The 21682-nt window shown below is 39.4% G+C and overlaps 2 protein-coding genes across 3 annotated transcripts in view; both read right to left on the bottom strand.

The window, feature by feature from the left end:
* Positions 1–2526: 2526 nt before the first annotated feature.
* The window catches only part of Gpa2 (Glycoprotein hormone alpha 2), a 177623-nt gene continuing 158467 nt past the window's right edge, over positions 2527–21682 (bottom strand). The window contains exons 2-3 of one of the 2 annotated variants that reach the window (XM_070212713.1): positions 2845–3264; positions 2527–2783 (exon numbers count right to left, since the gene is read on the bottom strand). In XM_070212713.1, coding sequence (XP_070068814.1) covers positions 2691–2783; positions 2845–3204 — 453 coding nt within the window. In that variant the 5' untranslated portion in view covers positions 3205–3264 and the 3' untranslated portion in view covers positions 2527–2690. Of the gene's footprint in view, positions 2784–2844; positions 3265–21682 lie in introns of those variants that run through there. The other variant, XM_070212714.1, reaches the window with a different exon arrangement.
* LOC138912760 (uncharacterized) lies at positions 17652–18339 on the bottom strand. The gene is made up of 2 exons (XM_070214063.1): positions 17720–18339; positions 17652–17658 (listed from the first exon to the last, which is right to left on the bottom strand). The coding sequence occupies exons 1-2, from the start codon at positions 18337–18339 to the stop codon at positions 17652–17654; spliced, it is 627 nt and encodes a 208-aa protein (XP_070070164.1).

Below are 21682 nucleotides of genomic sequence, written 5' to 3'. Positions count from 1 at the left end.
AAAGCCAATGATGAATACAGACCGATATGTATTTTGCCATTTCTTTCTAAGGTTTTTGAACAATTAATGGCACAACAGATTAATCTGTTCTTAGGCCAAAACTCATTAATGTGCAATAACCAATCTGGTTTTCGAAAATTTAGAAGCTGTACAACTGCGATATTAGATATAACCGAGAACATCAGACAGAAACTCGACAGTAACCAGATTACATTTTTAACATTGTGGCGTGCCTCAAGGCTCCTTGTTAGGTCCACTTTTGTTTTCAATGTATGTAAACGATTTACCAACTTTATTGTCAAACTGTAATGTCCACTTGTATGCTATCGACGTTCAAATGTATGTTAGATGTCCTATAGGAAGAATATTAGATTGTGTAAATTTATGTAACGTGGAATTGTCAAATGTTAGTAAGCGGGCAACAAGAAATGGTCTGTCGCTTAATCCGTCTAAATGTAAGTGTATCGTTATAAGTAAAAAATCCTCAAGCATCCGTAATCTTCCAAATTTACGTATTAATAATTCTCCGATCTCCGATCATTTTATTCGGTTGTGGAATGAACTGCCACAACATCTTAAAATAATTGAAAGCACATCGCAATTTAGGGAGAATTTATTTAAGTTTTTAAAATCACAATGTACCAATTAAAATTAATATTAAAATTAAAATACAATACTAAAATTAATTAAAATACATTTTCAACAGTTTTGTAATATGTCAGCTCTAATTGTTAATTGTATTAAATGTTAGATATAAGTGTTAAACTTAAGTAGGGACCTACATATTCTTCATTCTCATTATACTTCATTTTGTTTTGTGACTAGTGCATTAATTTATAAGGAATTCCTTGTAGCACTAGAAAGTAAGAAAGAAATAAATAAATAGGTGTGGTCTAGAACAATTTAATGGAGCATATTCAAGAATCTAAAAAAAAATACACTCCCCTATAATTAACGAAAAATAGGATCAAGTAGTTCATTTAATTATTATTTTATCAGCAAATTTATATATATACTAGCAGGGTCTGTAGCCCGCAGCTTCGCCTGCGGAAATTAAAATTGAAAATTAAGTATTGCTTTATCTTTGGTACTTATTTTAAATTTAAAAAATTCGTAATTTTTATTCTATAAACAGAGAAAAGATTTTATCAGAACTTTTTCCCTTGATATCCGTAAAAACAAAAATATTTTGTCCTTTGAAAACTACTTAAAAAAACATGTGTCTTTTTTAAATCTTTTTAAAATTATTATGGATTGTTTGCATAAGTTAACAGATGGACAAAACAGAAACAAACAGATTCCTTTTTCGACACAAATCCTTACACATGTAATTAAACTCCCAATCCATTGCCATTAAAGCCTAGAAAAATTATTTAAAAAAATTTCTTTAAGAAAAAAATAGATAGGATACGAATTCGATTAAATTTACATGTTAAAAATATTAAACTCTTTTTCAATTTCGGAGAGTTTTGACTATTGCTGTCCCGCTCGTACCCAGATAAATTTATTCATTTTTTTGTATGAATTAAGAGTGCAAAAAAAAAAAATTAAAAAAAATTGCTAAAAGTTTTACATAGCTCTCCAACAACCAATATAATAATTTTGATTAAGATTTAAAAAAATTGAGGGAATATTTTTAGAATTTTAGAATTTTAGTTCACAAAAATCGGTTACAAAATGTCTTATGTAAGTATGTTGTGGAAATGTAAATGAAATATTCTTTTAGCAAAAGGATATCAGTATTATCTTGATTTTGAATTTGAGCGAATCTCAATTCCTTAGTCAGCTGCAATGCACACACACAAACGTACACACGCATATACATATGCATCTAATGACTGTGTGTGTAAAATACGCATTTTTTTGATATATTTATTTTGTGCGTGTGTGTGTACATAGCAGAGCAAATCATTGTTTGTTTTTGTTTTTTACAAATCCAAAGTTTGTCGATAACTCAACATTTGAAAACTAATAAATAGTTTGCTGATCGGTCTTTTGCATTTAAAAAAACAGAAGCAATTTTAAGGAAAATTTCGACTGTAAAATTCAGCTAAATGGGATTTCTGTAAGGTCTACCGATATTTTAAAATTTAACGTTTACTTAAGAAAAAGGCGCAAAAGAAAAGATTTGCGATATAATCGATTTTTTTTGGCTGTGGTATTTTCATTTTCCCCTTGCGCGGTCAGCAGGACATACATATGTACATACATACATGCGCCAGCAGAACATACATACAAACATATGGGGACGCGTGACGTCACATCAGGTTATCCAAATTTGAAAATATTGGGGACTTGGTTAAGGATGCTGAATCTCCAAGAAATTTAAATGCAGTTATTTGCGGGTATGCCATAAGATTATGAACATCACATTTTTAAACCATTTTAACAACATTTATAACAGAGAAATGGCAAAAGAAAGAATTAAAAAAAAAAAACAAATCGAATTTTGGGGCACTTTGGGGTCGTTTTTTGTTCTAAAAAGTACCCCTTACGCGGCTCCTAATTATTTTAGTAATTACTGTGATTTTTCTAGATTTTTAGGTCAATCCGTTCTGGGTGGAATTTGCTACTGACCGTTTTTTAATCAAGACAAATATTGATATAGATTTAATATATATAATATTATATATTCTATTATATATTATTTAATTTATATTAAAAATGACTCAGGCTCTTTCTGCTAGCATCTAATCCTTTTTGCAGTGATAACAGCTGCACGACACAGCACTTTTAAATGTCACGTTTCGAATTCCTTCAATACATAACACGCGTCGTTGTATCTGAAACAGATGCCATTTATTTATTTTGAAGTTGAAGATGTCATCTTAAATGCATACCAACCTCTTCTGACTTCATCATGTTGCAGCATTGACCAACACTCACCACTGGTCTGGGTGGTTTGAATAAAGCAGCCATCGATGCTCCCATCCAGGAAACCGAAGGTACCGAGTAGGACTCGCAGAATCCACGGCATGCATTAGCCGTTATGGTAAACTCTACGCAATCCGGGATGGAAATTTTTCTTGTATTGCCGACTTTATGGCATCCTGGACGTAGCCAGGCATCCTTGCCCACTGTACTACTCCCGCCGGGCATAAACCACGAGGAGCAGCAGAGAAGCAGCAGAAATTTAGCCGACCTCATAGTGGCAACTGTTGAGCTAAGCCTTGTGTCCATTTGGCTTTTAAGGCGACATATCATCCTGGCGCTTGCGCAGAAACTTAGAGACAAAGGGAAAAATGGCTATTCATGTGCAGACTGCTAAAAAGAATTTTATATATATAAATTATTCAAAAGCAATGTACAAATTAGTAATTTTTTGGTCATTTTTTAATCTGTTAAAAAATAACAATTTTTTATTTAACCCTCCGTTAAATATAAAATATTAAAAAATAATTATTTAAACATGTTAGATTAAATTTTAAATTATTAAAAAATTTACAAAAAAATTGTTTTTGTTATATTTTTTGTTTTTAATAAATACATTTTTTTTTAATTAAAAAAAATATTTAAAAATAATAAATAAATTAGGTAATGCAAAAAAATAATAAATAAAAAAATTTTAAAATTATTGTTTATTAAATCAAATAAAAACACCTCTTAACGAGGTAAAAAACTAGTGACGATCGCACACTTTCTTTCTAATACACTTTCTAATATTTTCTCATTCGGCCCGCCCTAGCATACTGTTTTAGCCTTTTTACCTTCATAGGAATTTTCTATTGCAGCGTGCCGAATGAGAAAATCTTAGAAAGTGTATTTAATGACGAGTGTAATAATTTTTCGTCACAAATGTTGATATCAGAACTTTTGTATGTTGAAGGTGCGATCGTCACTAGTTTTTTACCTCGTTAAGAGGTGTTTTTATTTGATATCAGAAGTTTTTGTTTGCTTATATTTGCTCTCATAGGAGCTAGTATATACATTTAAATTAAAATTGGTCAATCATAATTTGTAAACCATTGTATTTAAACAAATTAAGTTAAAAAGGCGTTTAAGTATTTCAAAATACCTTTTAAACGAGGTATAGCACATGTCTGTAGCTTCAGTAGTGTATAACTTACAAACTAACCAAATGTAGCTATGTCTAGCTTTTTTTCCGCTAAAGCAGCGGGTTTTTCCAAAAGTCGTAAAACAAAAGTTTCCTATTTGGAACTCCTTAAAACAATTGAAATGATTCTATGAGCCTAAAATACAGTTTGGATACCCACGCACAAAATTAAACACTCAGGAAGCGTTAGTTGTTCTGAGCTGGAAAAAGTGGCTATATTCTTTTCTGAATAACTTTTAAACGCAATTTTTTACATAAACATGATATATACCAAAATTTAAGGAATCTCAAGGGCTATACAGTTTAAAGTTGTAAGGAAAATCGTTAGAGCCGTTTTCGAGAAAAATAAAAAAGAGCTAAAAAAAAAGTTTAAAAAAATTGTATTTTGTTTATATTCTTTTAACTATTACATTTACACAAATTGCATATAGAAGGCGTTTATAGCTTTTCAAACGAGATGCAGCACATTTTGAATTACGTGGCCTATTGGACTAACCTCCAAAAATAATAAAGGTTAGTCCAATTATATAAGCCACGTAATTCGAAATGTCGGCAAATATCGGTTTTTTGTATTTTTAGCTATACCGCGGAACCTGTAGGTGATGGAAAATAATTTTGTATGGGACTTTTACTCAGAAGCACACAAATATCATGGAAAACTTAAAATGATTCTTGGAAATTTCACAAAGTTTAATTCTGTGTTCCTGTGTTATCGAATGACTACCCACTCGATCGAAAGCTCTTGCAAAGTCGAGAGAAATGAGTGTTTCCTGGTATTAAGCAACTTGGTAATGATGTGATTTGCATAGAGCAGATTATCCCAAGTTGATTTACCTTTTTTGAATCCTTTTTTGAAGAAACCACCATAGTCTGTTCGTTATTATTTTGTCCGTTGTTTTACTCAGGCATCAGTTAAGTGAGATAGGTCGGTATGATAAGATGTCGGTTTTATGCATTTGAGGTTTTAGAATTGGTATGATCAGGCTGGTTTTGTATGATTGAGGTACAATTATCTTCACTGGTTCAAAAGTTATGATTTATTACAAAAAAAAGTCAAAAGACGCCACTGTGAGACGGCTGTGGCTAGATCGACTTGTCTATTGATGCTGATTAAGAATATATATACTTTATGGGCTCATAAACATCTCCTTCACTGCGTTGCAAACTTCTGACTGAAATCATAATACCCTCTGCAAGGGTATAAAAATTAATTGGAAACAAATTATAGCTCAGTTTGTTTTAATTGTAATCTCTTCTACTCTGGTATATAATATTTTTTTAATATTTCTAAATTTTAAAATGAATTTAACTAAAATCGGACGAATATATTATATAGTTGCCATAGGGAAGGATAGAACAAGAGAGAACGCTATAGTCGGGTTGGTATCCCGACACTCTAATACCCGTCACTCAGCTAAAGGGATTGCGAACGCTGTACTCGGGTTGGTGTCCCAACTAACTAATAATCGTAACTCAGCTAAAGGGAGTGCGAGTGAGATAGATATATAAACAATTTTGATTGCGTATAAATTTTTAATGAATGGTCCGATTTGAAAAATGTCTTCTACGGACAGACGGACATGGCTAGATCGACTCGGCTAGTGATTCTGATCAAGAATATAAATACTTTATGGGGTCGGAAACGCTTCCTTCTCCCTGTTACATACTTATGCACGATATTGTATTCACCCTTTTACTCTACGACTAACGGGTATACAAATTAATGTCAAAACAATACGAAATATAACATTTTTCCGATTTGAAATAGGAATGATCTGCAAGGGGATATTTATGTATTTATTTTAGCGATTAACTGCTAACTTAGACTTGAACAATAAAACTAACAATTAGGCATTAAATGCGGTATTCAATAATAAATTTACATATTTGAATTTAGGTAATTGTATATTTTACACGGTAAAGAACTTAAAGTTACATTAGGGGAGAGGATATCAGATAAAGTATTGTAATTGTGGCAAAGAACACGAAAAGGTTCGTGTTGAGCGTAGTAAGACCTACATATTGGCAAGCGCAAAGGTCGAAACGTGCGTGTAAATCTTGAAGGAACCGTGAGATCAATATAGGAAAGGAGAGTTTGTGAATCAACTAAACCGAGAAGAAGCTTATGAATAAACATAACGCCATTACAAAATCGTCGATGATATAAAGAAGGCATGTCAATTAATTGTAGCCTACTTCGGTAAGGTGGCTGTTCGTTATCAATGTTGCTCAACATGACCAACGTTCGTACTCTATGTTGCTTAACATAATCAACGACCAACAACTCTAGCAGTAGTATTATTGGTAACAGTATCAGGCATCCAGTTATATCCACGGCAGATACTATTTGCTGATCAGCATATTCTACATAGTCAATGTCAACGGTTGACTCGATGTCTTACTGACCCGCCAAGCAGTCAGCACTTTCTGCAGAGTCAACCGACCCAACTATGCAAACTGCTACCATAATCAAAACATTCTGACCTACTCCAGAATACAACCAATTCCACTATTCTTTACACTAAACTTTCGTGTTATCCAAGTAGTATATAAGCTAGTACCAAATTCACAATAAATCAGTTATCAACACATCTTATAACTCCGCGGTCTTCCTTTCTGGCCTCCGGAAAAAGGCCTCGTATACGAACTTATATTGATCTACAAGCCACGCTTGGGATCAAACATTGGTGACCCCGACGTGATCCTTGCATATCCAAGGATCACACTTACAAGGAATCATTAACTGATTCTTTTGAACCACGCTAAACAAGTCCTCCAGTTCAGGCACAACACCAAATTCCTCCAGATTAGGCTTATTACTAAAGGTCCTCCAGTTCAGGCACCTCAATAAAAGTCCTCCAGTTCAGGCACAACACCAAAGTCCTCCAGATTAGGCACATTACTAAAGGTACTCCAGTTCAGGCACCTCAATAAAAGTCCTCCAGTTCAGGCACAAGACTAAAGTCCTCCAAATCAGGCACAACACTAAAAGTCCTCCAGACAAGGCACACCGCGTCAAGGTCCTCTAGAAGGAACACCGCTACCAGGTCTAACAGGATCTGTGGCAACAGTTTCGTGATCGGGACCCTGAGATTAGAGAAATGGCACGACCACGAGAAGACGCAAAACCACTACCACCAGCACCAAAGGAGCTGGACGCATCAATAAGCAAGGCAATCCGACTATTGCAATTACGGTGTACCGAAATGGAATCATCCCTCAACCTAGCATCCCATGCTACTACCATCACACCCGCACTACAGCGCCACATCGATGCGCAATGGGCATTGGTGAGACAGGCTCATGATGTGATAGAAGTAATACCAGGCGCTTCAGACATCGCCGCTACAGAATTGTGTCAAGTACAGTCACTTTATGAAGAATACAAGACGACGCTGTTACGCAAAGATGACTCGCCACTAAAGCTAACGTTATCCCAACCACCAGTCAACCTACCTGAGTTTGCTGGGGAATACCTACAATGGCCACAATTCCACGACCTCTTCATGGAACTAGTTCACAATCAACCGTACCCTCCTGCACAGAAGCTACATCTGCTTCAAGGTGCACTTAAGGGGGAAGCAAGAAATATATTAACAGATACAGCATTCTCCCAAGGAGAATATGAAGACACCTGGCAACGATTAAAGACCAGATACCAAAATGGGAAAATATTAATCTTCACTGCACTCGCAAAGATTTTTGACCACGAGCCCATCAATGGGTCGGAAATCGACACACAGACATGGGATGACATGAGTGTCGATCACAAGACACTAGCAGCATTAGAGGACGCTGCCGACGCACCCACAGAAGTGCCCACTCTACCAAGCGTTCTAAGTTTCTTGGAACGAAGATCTTGCATGCTAGAAATATTGGATGAACAACCAAGTAGAAGACAGCCAATGCTCGCAACCGATTCAACCATTTCCGACCGGAAAACCACCGGAGGCTCAAGCCTGTGCAAGGTAATCACAAGTCGTCTCGAAACAGAAACCTCGTGTGATGCAAAAATAAAGCCGGGCTTAGAAGAAGGAGTAGACGATCATGCAGGACCACATCCGTTTTTTGAGGAACAAAAGGATGACAATCCGATGGATGACCTCCAACTCGAAGAGCTGTGTACAAATAACCAATCTGTCGAAATAACAAAAGATTTATTATTATTCAGTCAGCACTTTCTGCAGAGTCAACCGACCCAACTATGCAAACTGCTACCATAATCAAAACATTCTGACCTACTCCAGAATACAACCAATTCCACTATTCTTTACACTAAACTTTCGTGTTATCCAAGTAGTATAAATTCACAATAAATCAGTTATCAACACATCTTATAACCCCGCGGTCTTCCTTTCTGGCCTCCGGGAAAAGGCCTCGTATACGAACTTATATTGATCTACAAGCCACGCTTGGGATCAAACAGTGGCAATAATCTACCAGAGTCCCAATTTAAATTACGCAATGCAAAAATTAAAAATTGCTTTTAAACAGATTTAATAATAGCCCGTTGTTCCATGTATTGTGGGCTCCAAACACAAGAACAATACTCCAAAATCGGACGCACTAACGATACATACAGAGTCTTGGTAGTAAACGGGTCATCAAATTCCTTGGACCATCGTTTTATAAATGCTAAGACACCCTTGGCCTTGTTTACCATGGCTGCAATATGATTATTGAAACACAGTTTGTGATCAAAAAGAACACCAAGGTCATTTGTTACAGAAATTCGATCAAGGATATGATTTCCGAGGGAATATGAGACAAGATGATGAGAGGAACGGTGAAATGTCATAACTTTACATTTTGAATGTTTCAAAAAAAGAAGATTATTTTGGCACCAATTCTGGAATTCATCAAGGTCGAGCTGAAGGCGCGTATGCAGATAACAGTCAGAATAGGACAAACAGATTTTAACATCGTCAGCATACATGAGGATGGAGGAGTTTAAAATTACTTGGGGAAGGTCATTTATAAAAAGTATGAAAAGTAATGGACCCAGGTGACTACCTTGTGGAACACCAGAAGTTACATTGACAACATTTGAAAACACATTGTTAAACAAAACACGTTGTGTACGGTTTGACAAGTAAGACGCAATCCATTTTAAAAGATTTGGAGGAAATCCCAAATGCGAAAGCTTAAACAGAATTATCGAGTGGTTTACCGAATCAAAAGCCTTGCTAAAGTCGGTGAAAATTACGTCGGTTTGCAAGCGGCTCTGAAAACCTCAATTAATGATAGAAGAAAACTCGAGAAGATTGGTCGTGGTTGAACGATGTTTAAAGAAACCATGCTGATATGGAGATATAAGACTGCTGCAGAGGTGTTGCAGTTGGTGCGTGATCAGGTGTTCGAGCAGTTTGGGAATAGCCCAAAGCTTTGCAATGCCTCGGTAATTTTCAACGTCAGACCTTGAACCTTTTTTCTGCAGAGGAATAATGTAGGATTCATTCCAAATGACTGGCATGCAGGATTGGTTCAGAGATAAATTAAATAAATGTGTGATAGGGCGTGCAAGATTTTGGGCACATTTTTTCAAGATGCAGCTTGGAACCATATCGGGACCTGCTCCATATGAATTGTCAATTGAAGACAACCCATCAAAAACATCACCTTCCGTGAAAGATGCAAGAAAAATATTGTTCGCATGAGGTAGGTTATAAGGATACGGACAACGGAGAACATCGAGTTGTGTAGAGTAAGTTCACTGGAAAAAAGAAGCAAATAAGTTTGATATACCAAGATTAGAAGATTCAGCACTATTACGATAACGTAGGGACGAAGGAAATGCGATAGATTTACGTTTGGAGTTAACAAACAAGTAATGCCCTTTCCTCACCAGAGCTGAATGTAGCATTTTGACATTTTTTGGTATGTGTTACATATTTCCCATATATTTTCAAGTGGTTCTAGAGGTGGGAGAAAAGAGCATTCGACAATAAATGCTACTACATTTTGATATTCTCGTGCCTAAAATACCAAATATCTGAGTATTTTTTGACTATCGACAAAACGGCCATCGCAAAATTTACGAAATTATCAAGGCCCACTATAGATGATTTCTCTGCAGAAAAAAAAATTACGAATAACTGCAGTTAACAAAACCTGACCAATCTTTTGCCGCTCAGGTTTGTCACAGGAAGTAAGAGGCAAAAAACCCCCATATCGATAAGACCACCGAAGGATTGCAAAATCAACAATAAAATGATCCCAAAAAAAGATCTAATGTGCATTTCATAGCAATATATAATGCAAACAAAAGCTTAATAAAACATTCAAATTTTTATTGTCCATGGTCAATACATTTGATGGTTCAAATCTCCTGCTTGCGTATTAGCATTTGAGAAATTATGTCCATATCTCAGGTTTTGAAAAATGTCTTCCTCATGAAAAGCTTTCAACGCTTTCCTTTGTGTTTCCGTGCCTGCGCTGTTTCTCTAGCTGTTTCTGAATTTTCAGCAGAAAACACATGACAAAAATAAGATAATTTTTGTTAGCATTGAATATTTTGAATTTAAAAGCAAAGCACATCTGTTTTCGAAATAATAAATGCTGAATGCTAAATGCTTTCCCGTGCGGACAGGAAATAGCATTTTTTTGAATACCGAAAAAATACTACAGTATGTACATCAGTGAGGAAATGGCATACAATTGCTTAGGATCAGTGCGGAAGTTTTCCTTGCACTGGGAGAGATAGTTCATGTAACATTGACTATTCGTAGTTAGGAATTGAGCGAAGTCAACCAAAGATCCAGATTTTTGGTATTTTTTAAATAGCCTAGATTTCTTATTTTTTAAATAATAAAGATTCCTTGTAAACCACGGAGGCTTGGAGGTTGAAGTACTAGTAACTTCGGGAACAAAAGTATCCAGGGCCGAGAGAATAGAAGCGTCGAAAGCATGAACGGCAGAATCAATATTCTGGAATGCATATCAAAATGACCAGTCGATCCCCGAAAGGTGTAAATTAAGACCGTTAAAATCCGTTTTTTTGAAACATTTAGCAGGGCACGCAGTTACAGAATCTGAACTTGGGCTGGAAAACTCAACAGAAATAGCTAGGGTTGGGTGATAAGAATCTTCCGGAAGGGATATCGGGTTAGCTCTCGACACAGTTGCAAGCGAAGAATCGCTTACAAAAATCAGGTCTAGAAGTCTGTCGCGGATATTTTTTACGGAGTTAATTTGAACAAGAGAAAGATCGGTTATCCCTTCGATGAAATCATGAGTAGTGTTAGGTACAAAAAGATTGTATCATCGCAAGGAAGCCATGAAATGAGAGGAAGGTTAAAGTCACCCATCACAATGAGGCTATCAGCGCAGCCTAAGGCTGACATCACAAGTTGAATGGCAGAAAGGTGGCTTGAATAAACGCTTATATCGGAGCAAGGAGGGATGTATGAGCAAGTTAGGAAAATAAAAGTAGCACCGACGCGGACTTTTACTGCAATAAATTCAATTTCATCATTGTTGGCGTAGGGGAACAACTCAGAGGAAAAATCGTTTTTAACTGCTATAAGGACCCCACCCGCAAAAGAAGGACGATCCCTTCTATGAGTGGTGAACTTATGAATAAAAATTTCATGATCGGAGACAGAAGAATTAAGCCAGGTTTCGGTTAAGCGATGGCATCAAAGTCAAAGGCAGCACTATTAGTATGAATTTGACTCAGTTTACCCAAAAGACGTTTTGATATTGGATGGAGAATATGTTATCTAGTTTTTTGGATCGGTAATTTTGGAACTCGGGTTAAAATCTTTTTGCTAAAATTCATGAACTATCGTGTGTTCAGGCCATAATGTAGGTTCAAGAGCTCGTGATAATAGAGAAGGTGGAAGAAATGTTTTAAATGAAGAAATTTTGCGCGCATGGTAAAAATTAAATTTAGTTACAATAAAATTTGGTTTTAATTGGTGATTCGCTTAGCAGTTTCAGCTCAAGAAAGCCCGACTCCACTGAAAAGAATTCGTTATTGAGGGCAGTGAACTGTTTTCGAACCTTCTGGAAACCTTTTCGTGTTTCCCTCATAAAGATGCGCAGTTCCATTTCAATTCCTCGGCATGCCTCACACGACCAGGTGAATCCAGATTTTTTGGATAAGAGATCGGCTATGCGACCATTATGGCCACCACCACCACATTTAACATGCGAGCAGTTGTCGCAAAGCCAACACAATAGGTATGTTTCGCAGGCAATGTTGCCACCAAAATCGCATTACTTAGCAGAGCATCTCAAACTCATTTTGGCAGCTGGTTAAACCACTGTGTGCGCAGAGTACAGACCAAATTAAGAGCGATAGATAAGAGATCAAGTAGCGAGGAGCAGCGTAATCACAGCAAGCAGAAAATCCAGCGGCGATGAGTACGAAGAGATGAGCACGGCAGAGACGAAAGAGAGCAGGTGTAGGAGGAATCAGTGTCCGCTGAGTGCGACCGCCAGAAGTTCCGTTACTTTGCGACAAGTAGATGAGCGATGTAACAGAGAGCGGTAGACTGCGGCAGAGAACGGCAAACAGGGCCAAACGACAACAAACTTGGCAAATTGTTTGGCGATGTCTTTGCTTGCGCTTTTCGTCGAATTGAATATGTTAAAACAACTCAACAATAAAACTGTCTTATGCGACTTCGGCTATCGGAATAGAACGGCGTTGTTAAGTATAACTTATAAAACCGAACAGTAGCTAAATGGTCACAATATTTTCAACGCGGGGCAGAAATATGTGGGAGCGATTGAAAAACACGTCCGACTTCGAAAGGGTGCCAACTGGAAAAATGAAACACGTCTCCCAAAGCTATACTTATTAAAAATCAATATATGTATATCTGATTGCGTAATTATAGCAAGCACTATAGCCAATTCTAATATATTTCTTTACTTTATTTATATTTACTTTCGTCCGTATTTTAAACACAACCGATACCAATTCAATTATAAACCTTTCTAACATTGACTACGAACCATTAGATAACTATCAAAAAACACAAAGTACAAATTGTATAATCAGACAAAACAAGAAAGGAAGCTAGTTTGGGCAAGGCGAAGCTTATATACCCTTGCAGATTATTCCTATTAATTTACAAATCGCAAAAATGTTAAATTTCCTATTATTTTACATTAATTTTTTGATCGTTTCTATGGCAGTTATATGATATAGTAGTTCGATCTTTTTAAAATAAAAATCGAAATTCGGAAATATTTAAAAATAGTCATATCCCAGAGTAGAAGAGAATGTAATAAAAATCAACAAAGATATAAATTGTGTTCCTATCAATTTTCATTTAATTTTTCTATGGCAGCTATGTGATATAGTGATCCGATTTTTAAAATATTTATTTCGAAATTCAGAAATATATAAAAAATAATATTCCTAAGAGTAGAAGGTAATACTTGAAAAAACACCGAAGCTAGAATTTTTTAACGTTTTATTTTCCGATCGTTCCTATGGGAGCTATAAGATATAGTTGCTATATATAGATAGCATAGAGCATAGCATAGATAGAGCATAGATAGAGCTATAAGATAGTTGTCCGATCCGGTCGGTTCCGACATATATACTACCTGCAATAGAAAGAAGACTTTTGGGAAAGTTTCATCCCGATAGCTCAAAAACTGAGAGACTAGTTTGCGTAGAAACAGACAGACGGTCAGACGGACAGACGGACAGAAGGACAGACGGACAGACGGACATGGCTAGATCGACTCGTCTTGTGATGCTGATCAAGAATATATATACTTTATGGGGTCGGAAACGTCTCCTTCAATGCGTTGCAAACTTCTGACTGAAATCATAAGCAAGGGTATAAATATGTGGTATGTGTGGTAGTATTAATAACACGAAAAAGGAATAATATACCTATAATATACGTAACCTTCAATTATTACGGTTCCTGACAAATATTGTTTAAACTAATTATTTATTCGTGTACGAGGTGTGACCTTAACTTACAACGAAATTATGACCAAAAGTTGTCTGCATTTGGCATGTTGGTATTATCAAGTATATGATGCAGGGTCACATCATTTTTAAATTTGTTGGAAAAAGTGAAAAAAAAGTGAAAATAGTTAATTTTGTTATGTCTCGACTTATTTTGGTGATCCAACCATCGGATTCCGGCTAGCAATCGGATATCTCAAGCGTGAGTATGACCACGATGGTTGGATTTGTCGGCACACAGTATTATTTATTTTATTCAGACTTGATGACACTTTAAAAATGAATGGAAACAAGGACTGCGGACCTGCTGTTAATGGCCGCGGAATACACCCTCCCATCCTTGAGCTGATGTACCTTTCAATCAACTCCCCGACACTGGATACTGGGTCTTTTACGCGTCACCTCACCCCATTTTTAACTCTCTACTCGCTCATTTTTCTTTTCCACTTTAATCCACAAAGTTCATATAAATAACATTCATTTCTTAACAATTCCCTAACCTGGGTACCACAGGGACGATTACATCACACATGAATAAATAGTTATAAGTATAAATAAATGAATAAATAATATATATATATATAGGGTTACATTAATATTTTAATTTAGTAGAAGCAGATTCGTAGTTTGTAGTTTGTAGTTTGTGGTTTGTGGTTATTGTTGATTATTATATGGTTTTATTAACTTTAACACTAAACTTAAAATAAAAAACCTGGCACCACCCAGATGTGGGCGGTGATAATCAATTTTCCTATGGTTTCCTCCAAGTTTAATTCCTTTTCCTCGCAGACTCCCAGACTTTGAATTTGGCGCCGGAAGCTGCGAACACAAAAACACTTTAATTTATATTTTTTTTATCTACAACTTGCACTCTCACATTGGAATTTTTTTCCCACAGGCACGACTACTCTTTCTCCGCTTCTAGATGGGTCTGATTTGCCCTTTAGTTGCCCTTCTTGTAAGTCGGCTCAATTCCATTTTCGAGAGAGAGTTTTCCGAAATTTAAACCTAGCTTAAGCCCACTATTCTACTAGTTCCGCCACGAACCAGCACGACTCCGGAACCAGTTCTCCATTCCCAGGCCATCCCTAGTATCGGCATCTGTTGCTCCTCTCTAACCCAGGTACGCGGTCGTTTGGTATGTTTTGATTTTGTTAATGCTTATTTTCTTTATTTCTGGCAGACCATAACACCACACTACGGTTTCGTTTACTTGTCAATGGAACAGGAGTACAATTGAGGCTGCCAGTAGCCCAACGCAGGCCACGCCCACGCCCTGAGATATATTCGTCCTGCCGCTTTGAAAGGGTTAGCCGGGCCATTACTTGGGTACGTATTTGCACGTATGTATGTACCTATGCTGCAATTATTGTTTCAAATCTTTTGCATGAAATACTCCCAATCGTTTCCCTTGTAATGTTTCCAGCTCATACAGGTTATTCCCAACGGGTCTTACTATGCGGCACTTGGAGTATTTGCGACAAAACTTGGCATTTATGTTGTTCTTGAAATCGCTGAGGATGAAGTTTCGTTTAAAGATTTCTTGGCCAGGTAGGTACTTGATTTCTTTAGCTCTTCTATTATATTGTTTGGCTGATCTCTCATATGTTTCATTAATGCGTTCTGTTACCTTTTCTCTTATTAGTTGAAGCCGATCCGTTCGAGATAGACTCTGTATCTGGGCGTCGTTTACGGCGTCTAGTTTTCGGGCTATCCTATAATCCTGCCCGCTCAGGAACATGTGTTGGCCAAACATGGCAAAGTATGGGGAGACACCAGTGCTATTGTGAACGGCACTTCGCAGAGAACCTTGAATCTCGACTATCTTGTCATCCCAACGTGTGTGGTCTTCCCCTACATGGATCCTAATAGCTGCAAGTACGGATTGGTTCACGCGCTCTGAGGCATTCGACTGTGGAGCATACCTGCCGGTCCTCTTATGACGAATTTGATACTTCTCCAGGAAACTTTGAAACCGGCTTGCTACAAACTGGACTCCGTTGTCGGTGAGTATTACCTCTGGAACACCAAACTCATGCCATATTTCCGACTCCAGATATCTGACGACTGCGTCTGCTGTCGCTTTTGGCATTGCTTTTAACCAAACGAACTTCGTCAGATGATCCAGCACTACCAATATGTAGCAGTTGCCCCTTTTTGACCGTGGATATTTTCCCAGGAAATCCATATACAGCTGCTGCATGGGTCGTGAGGTGATTGTTTGTTTGCCCATTCTCGGCCTAGTCATCTGGGTTGTGTGTTTGGTTTCCTTGCAGATGTTGCAGTCTTTCACATAGTTTTTCACCTGGATTGCCATCTTGGGCCAGTAGTAGAACTGCCTAAGCCTGTTAAGCGTGCGACCTATGCCTCCATGCATCGCGGTATCGCTGTCGTGTGCTTGCTGGATTAAAGTATTAGTTAACGCTTCCGGAATCCACAGCTTCCACGGAAATTCCTGTGTGTCCCCGGTCACAAAGTCTACTCGCTTGAGCAAGAGGCCGTCTTCCACCACTAAATCTGGAAACTGCTCCGCATTTTCCTTCACCGTTTGGATTCTTTCCAGATACTCGGGACTTTCGAATTCAATGGTTTCAAAATCGAACACCTCAATGGCTTCTACCTCCGGGACACGGGACAACATGTCTGCCACCACGTTATCTTTCCCCTTCCGGTGCTCTATTCGGAAATCATATGCCTGTAACGCCAACGACCACCGCGCCAATCGTCCGTTTAGGTCTTTTAGCGTCATGAGCCATTGAAGACTGGAATGATCGGTGATGACTGTGAAGGGTAAGAGTTCTATATATGGGCGAAATCTGTTCACAGCTTTCACTGCGGCTAAGCACTCTTTTTCTGTCACCGTATAGTTCAATTGAGCTCCTCGCAGCTTCTGAGAGTAAAACGCTATCGGTCTCTCATTTCCATCCACATCCTTTTGGAAGAGAACCGCACCAATACCCACATGGCTCGCGTCGCATTGGACGAAGAATCTGCTCTGAAAATCTGGATGTATCAGCACTGGAGCTGAGGTGAGTGCTGTTTTTAGTTTGTTAAATCCCTCTTCTGCTGCAGGTGTCCACTTGAACTTGGTCTTTGACTTCAAACAGTCCGTCAGAGGCGCCGATACATCTGAAAAACCTCGAATGAACCGCCTGTACCATCCAGCTGTTCCTAGGAAACTCCTCAACTGTCTCACATTCTTTGGTACTGGGATCTTGGCTATTGCCTGAATCTTCCCTGGATCCGTCCTCAAGGAGCCCTCTCCGATTACAAAACCCAGATACTTCAGGAATCGGAAGCAGAACTTGGATTTGTGTAGCCCGATCGTGAGGTTGGCGTTTTGTAAGCTCTTGGCAACCTCGGTGAGTATCCGCATATGATCCTTGAACGTTTTCGAAATAATCAACAGATCGTCTAGGTACACAAAGACGTTGCTCCTGAGCTTCTGCGGGATGACCCGGTCCATGAGTCGACATAGCCGTTGAGCAGCGTTACATAAACCAAACGGCATCCTCCGAAATTGATACAACGGCCTTCCCGGGATGGTGAATGCGGTGTACTCCCTACTTTTTTGGTCCAGCTCAATTTGCCAGAACGCATGCTTTAAATCCACACTGCTAATGTAAATGGTTTCATCCACTCGGCTCAGAATCGACTCTATATTCTGCAATGGGTAAGCATCCTTGATCGTTACCTTATTGAGTTTCCTCGCATCTAAGCATAACCGGTTTTTCCCAGGTTTTTGGACCAGAGTAACCCTATTGTTCCATGGGCTTTCACTAGTCTCGATTACACCTAATCGCAACATTTCGTCTACTTCCGCATAGAGCAATTCCTGGACTTTTGGTGACACCGGATAGAACCTTTCCTTTACTGGGACTGTTCCTGCCTCCAGTTGTATGGAATGCGTTTCCAATTCCGTCAGTCCCATGCCGTGTTTTTCGTAAGTTAGAAACTTATCCTGCACTAACTCCAACTGTGTTTTCTCTTCCTCAGACAGGATGTGTGGTTCTACCGGTTCGCTCGTAACATGGAACTCATTCTCAATCGACGACAATTCACCTACTCCTACGACGTCCGGAGCTAATGAAAATTTCCGCCAAAAGTCTATTCCCAAATATAGTTTTTGCCGCAGTGAGGGACATAGGAGCAATGATATGTGGTGAGTTTCCTGTTTATAGCCAACGTCCACCTCTATGCGACCCGCTATCCGGTGAGTTGCACCGCCTGCTGTCTGTACTGTAGATCTTACTTTCAAAACTTCTAGTTTCAGCCACTTTACCAGGTCCATACACCCGTCTCCTAGGATGCTCTTCGATGCTCCCGTGTCAAGCAGCCCCTGCATTGGGTGATTTGCAACCAATACCTCGGCAAACGCTCGGTTCTCCGTCGTAGCTGCTGATATTATAGCTGTGCAGACCTCTCTTCGTTCCTGTTTTCGTTGCTGGTAACGCCTCCGTGCTCGGATTATCCTCGGCGACTTGCGGGAATGGCTATCTCCCCTTGGTTCTCCAAATATCCTTTCCCTTGCCTGCTGATAGTCGCGTTCCCTCTCTTCAATAGGCCTGGCCACGTATTTTGTTCCTATATTTACCTTGTTTATACTTTTATTTATTAATATCTTCTTAAACACTGACTTATATTTATCTTTTAACATATCTTTCAGATCCTCGGAGGCAGTTAATTTGTCGTCTTGGGATGGGAGCGGGACTCCTCCGGTTGCGTCAAGCTCCATCTCGCGTTTCCCGCCTGACATTTCGGACACCGAGTAAAACGAACTCCCTGTCGGCCGCATCTGTAGCAGAACTTATTCAGGACCTCCGAGTCGCACGTGTAATACGTGTGTCCCGGCATAGAGCAATTGTAGCAGACCAACGTACTTTGCGCTCCGCCTTCTCTGCCCCGGGAAATGGCCTCTACGAACTCGGAGTCCTCGTCTGGCTCCTGGGGTACGTACGCCTCGTGAACCTGGTGCTTCTCCCTCGGTGGTCTCTGGTGCTCTTGCATCCCGGATGTGCGCGACCAGCGATTGGCCAAAACCCTCTCGGCTTCGTGGCATTCCTCCCTCAGCTGTTCCAGGTTAGTTAACCACATCGGATATATTATCCTCGATATCCCGTCTCTGATGTTTACTTTAATTGTCCTTATTAGGTCGTGGTCGGACATGTTGATGTCCAACTGGGATCGGAGGCTCAGCATCGCCTGCAGATATTCATCCACGCTCTCTCCTGGTCGTTGCTTTCGCTCGCGTAGTTCTCGCTCACGCTCGAAGTTCGAACGCAGCGTTTGGAAACGTTGTTGCAGCGCGTTTTTTAGATTTGGCCAATCCCTCAATCCCGTTGTGCGTACGTGCATCCAAAACCACTCCTTGGCTTGACCATCTACTAGGCAGTGGAACGATCGAAGGACCTCTTCCCACGTGACTTGGTAAGCCATCTGTAGATGCTCTATCCGGAATATAAATTCACCAATTGGCATTCCCCTAGGTCCGCCATCGAAGGATATACCCCACTTCCTGGGATGGCTCATCTCGGGTTTGTAATCCCTATGCCCGCCACTTGGATTCCCATTCAAACTTCCGGCAGCTGAAACTCCTGGCCTGAACAAAGGCGGTGGTTGGCTATACTGATGCCAACCCGCCCATACCCTCTGTTGCTCTTCCCAGAGTCTGCCATCAGCTCGCTGCTGCGCTGGATTAGGCCTGGCTGCTTCCATCGATGGTCTAGGAGGAGGCTCTTGAGTGTCTGCCTGTGCCTTCCCTGTAGGGCGGACGATCTGATTGATTTCCTTCATGAAATTCATCATCTCCTGTTGCATTTGCTTCTGGAATGCAGAGACCTCAATGGACGCCGCTTTACGGTAAGTTTCATGAGCTTGTAATAGAGCTAAATTAATGGCTGACTCTATTTCTTTACCTAAATGCACAGGACTCTTCCCTTCCTCATCGCTAGTGAGATTGTGTTGGTCGCCGCGGGGAACTCCGTCGCTAATATGTGCTTCCACGCCCCCCACTGCTCCCGTCATATCCTGCTGGTCGCTGATCTCAAAGGCTGCGCTACCATCCATCATAAACCCCTGGGGAGGAGTGATATCCTTTATGTCTCGGTTCACTTTCTGATTGGCTTGGGAACGTGTAGCTGGCGGAGTCATTATTTCGGATCCGCGGTTCAAAAAAAACTCCAAACTTCTTCTAATTTTTCTATTGAATGTCTGCCTGTTTCTTTCGCTTTCTGACATATCTTTTCTTCCCTTCTTTTTCTTAACTTTTCTGTTTTTCTCTTTTGTCTGCTAGGTAGGGTGAGTGACGAATATTTTACCCAGCCCACTGTACTTTCATATTCCTAATCCTTCTTGTTTCTTTTCAGCAGCTTTCACCTTCTTTGGCCGGACTACATGTGTGTTGCTTCCAGCAACCTTTTCCACAAGGACCACGACCGCTGGATGTTGTAAGCTACCGATCCTGATCTCCTTTTGGTTGATTCCGCCTTTTCGCCGTCTCTATAGGTGTTCATAGACTTCTTCTTACGACGCCCTTGATGGGCCGCGCCGAACCAGGATATTTCTGTCTCCTGTCGGGGTCCCGGTCGTGGGCATCTCAGCGATCATCCTACGTGGCTGCGTCTCTCGCCTCTTAGTGGGACTTCTACGATTTGCTCTTGGTAGCAATTATGTAGGACCACCACTAGTTGTCGAGGACCAGCCGGAGATTCTCTTTCTTCTTTTTTTTCTGTCTTTTTATTATGTTTTCTTTGGGCGCCACTCTGTTATGTCTCGACTTATTTTGGTGATCCAACCATCGGATTCCGGCTAGCAATCGGATATCTCAAGCGTGAGTATGACCACGATGGTTGGATTTGTCGGCACACAGTATTATTTATTTTATTCAGACTTGATGACACTTTAAAAATGAATGGAAACAAGGACTGCGGACCTGCTGTTAATGGCCGCGGAATACACCCTCCCATCCTTGAGCTGATGTACCTTTCAATCAACTCCCCGACACTGGATACTGGGTCTTTTACGCGTCACCTCACCCCATTTTTAACTCTCTACTCGCTCATTTTTCTTTTCCACTTTAATCCACAAAGTTCATATAAATAACATTCATTTCTTAACAATTCCCTAACCTGGGTACCACAGGGACGATTACATCACACATGAATAAATAGTTATAAGTATAAATAAATGAATAAATAATATATATATATATAGGGTTACATTAATATTTTAATTTAGTAGAAGCAGATTCGTAGTTTGTAGTTTGTAGTTTGTGGTTTGTGGTTATTGTTGATTATTATATGGTTTTATTAACTTTAACACTAAACTTAAAATAAAAAACCTGGCACCACCCAGATGTGGGCGGTGATAATCAATTTTCCTATGGTTTCCTCCAAGTTTAATTCCTTTTCCTCGCAGACTCCCAGACTTTGAATTTGGCGCCGGAAGCTGCGAACACAAAAACACTTTAATTTATATTTTTTTTATCTACAACTTGCACTCTCACATTGGAATTTTTTTTCCCACAGGCACGACTACTCTTTCTCCGCTTCTAGATGGGTCTGATTTGCCCTTTAGTTGCCCTTCTTGTAAGTCGGCTCAATTCCATTTTCGAGAGAGAGTTTTCCGAAATTTAAACCTAGCTTAAGCCCACTATTCTACTAGTTCCGCCACGAACCAGCACGACTCCG

This window comes from Drosophila takahashii, chromosome 2R, assembly GCF_030179915.1.
Source record: "Drosophila takahashii strain IR98-3 E-12201 chromosome 2R, DtakHiC1v2, whole genome shotgun sequence".
Taxonomy (NCBI): domain Eukaryota; kingdom Metazoa; phylum Arthropoda; class Insecta; order Diptera; family Drosophilidae; genus Drosophila; species Drosophila takahashii.
Note: the sequence above shows the minus strand (reverse complement) of the source record. Positions and strands in the feature narration are given on the sequence as shown.

Bases quoted from the DNA above. Each gene is read 5' to 3' on its own strand.
- LOC138912760 (XM_070214063.1), bottom strand. From the start codon at position 18,339: ATGCAGGGGCTGCTTGACACGGGAGCATCGAAGAGCATCCTAGGAGAC.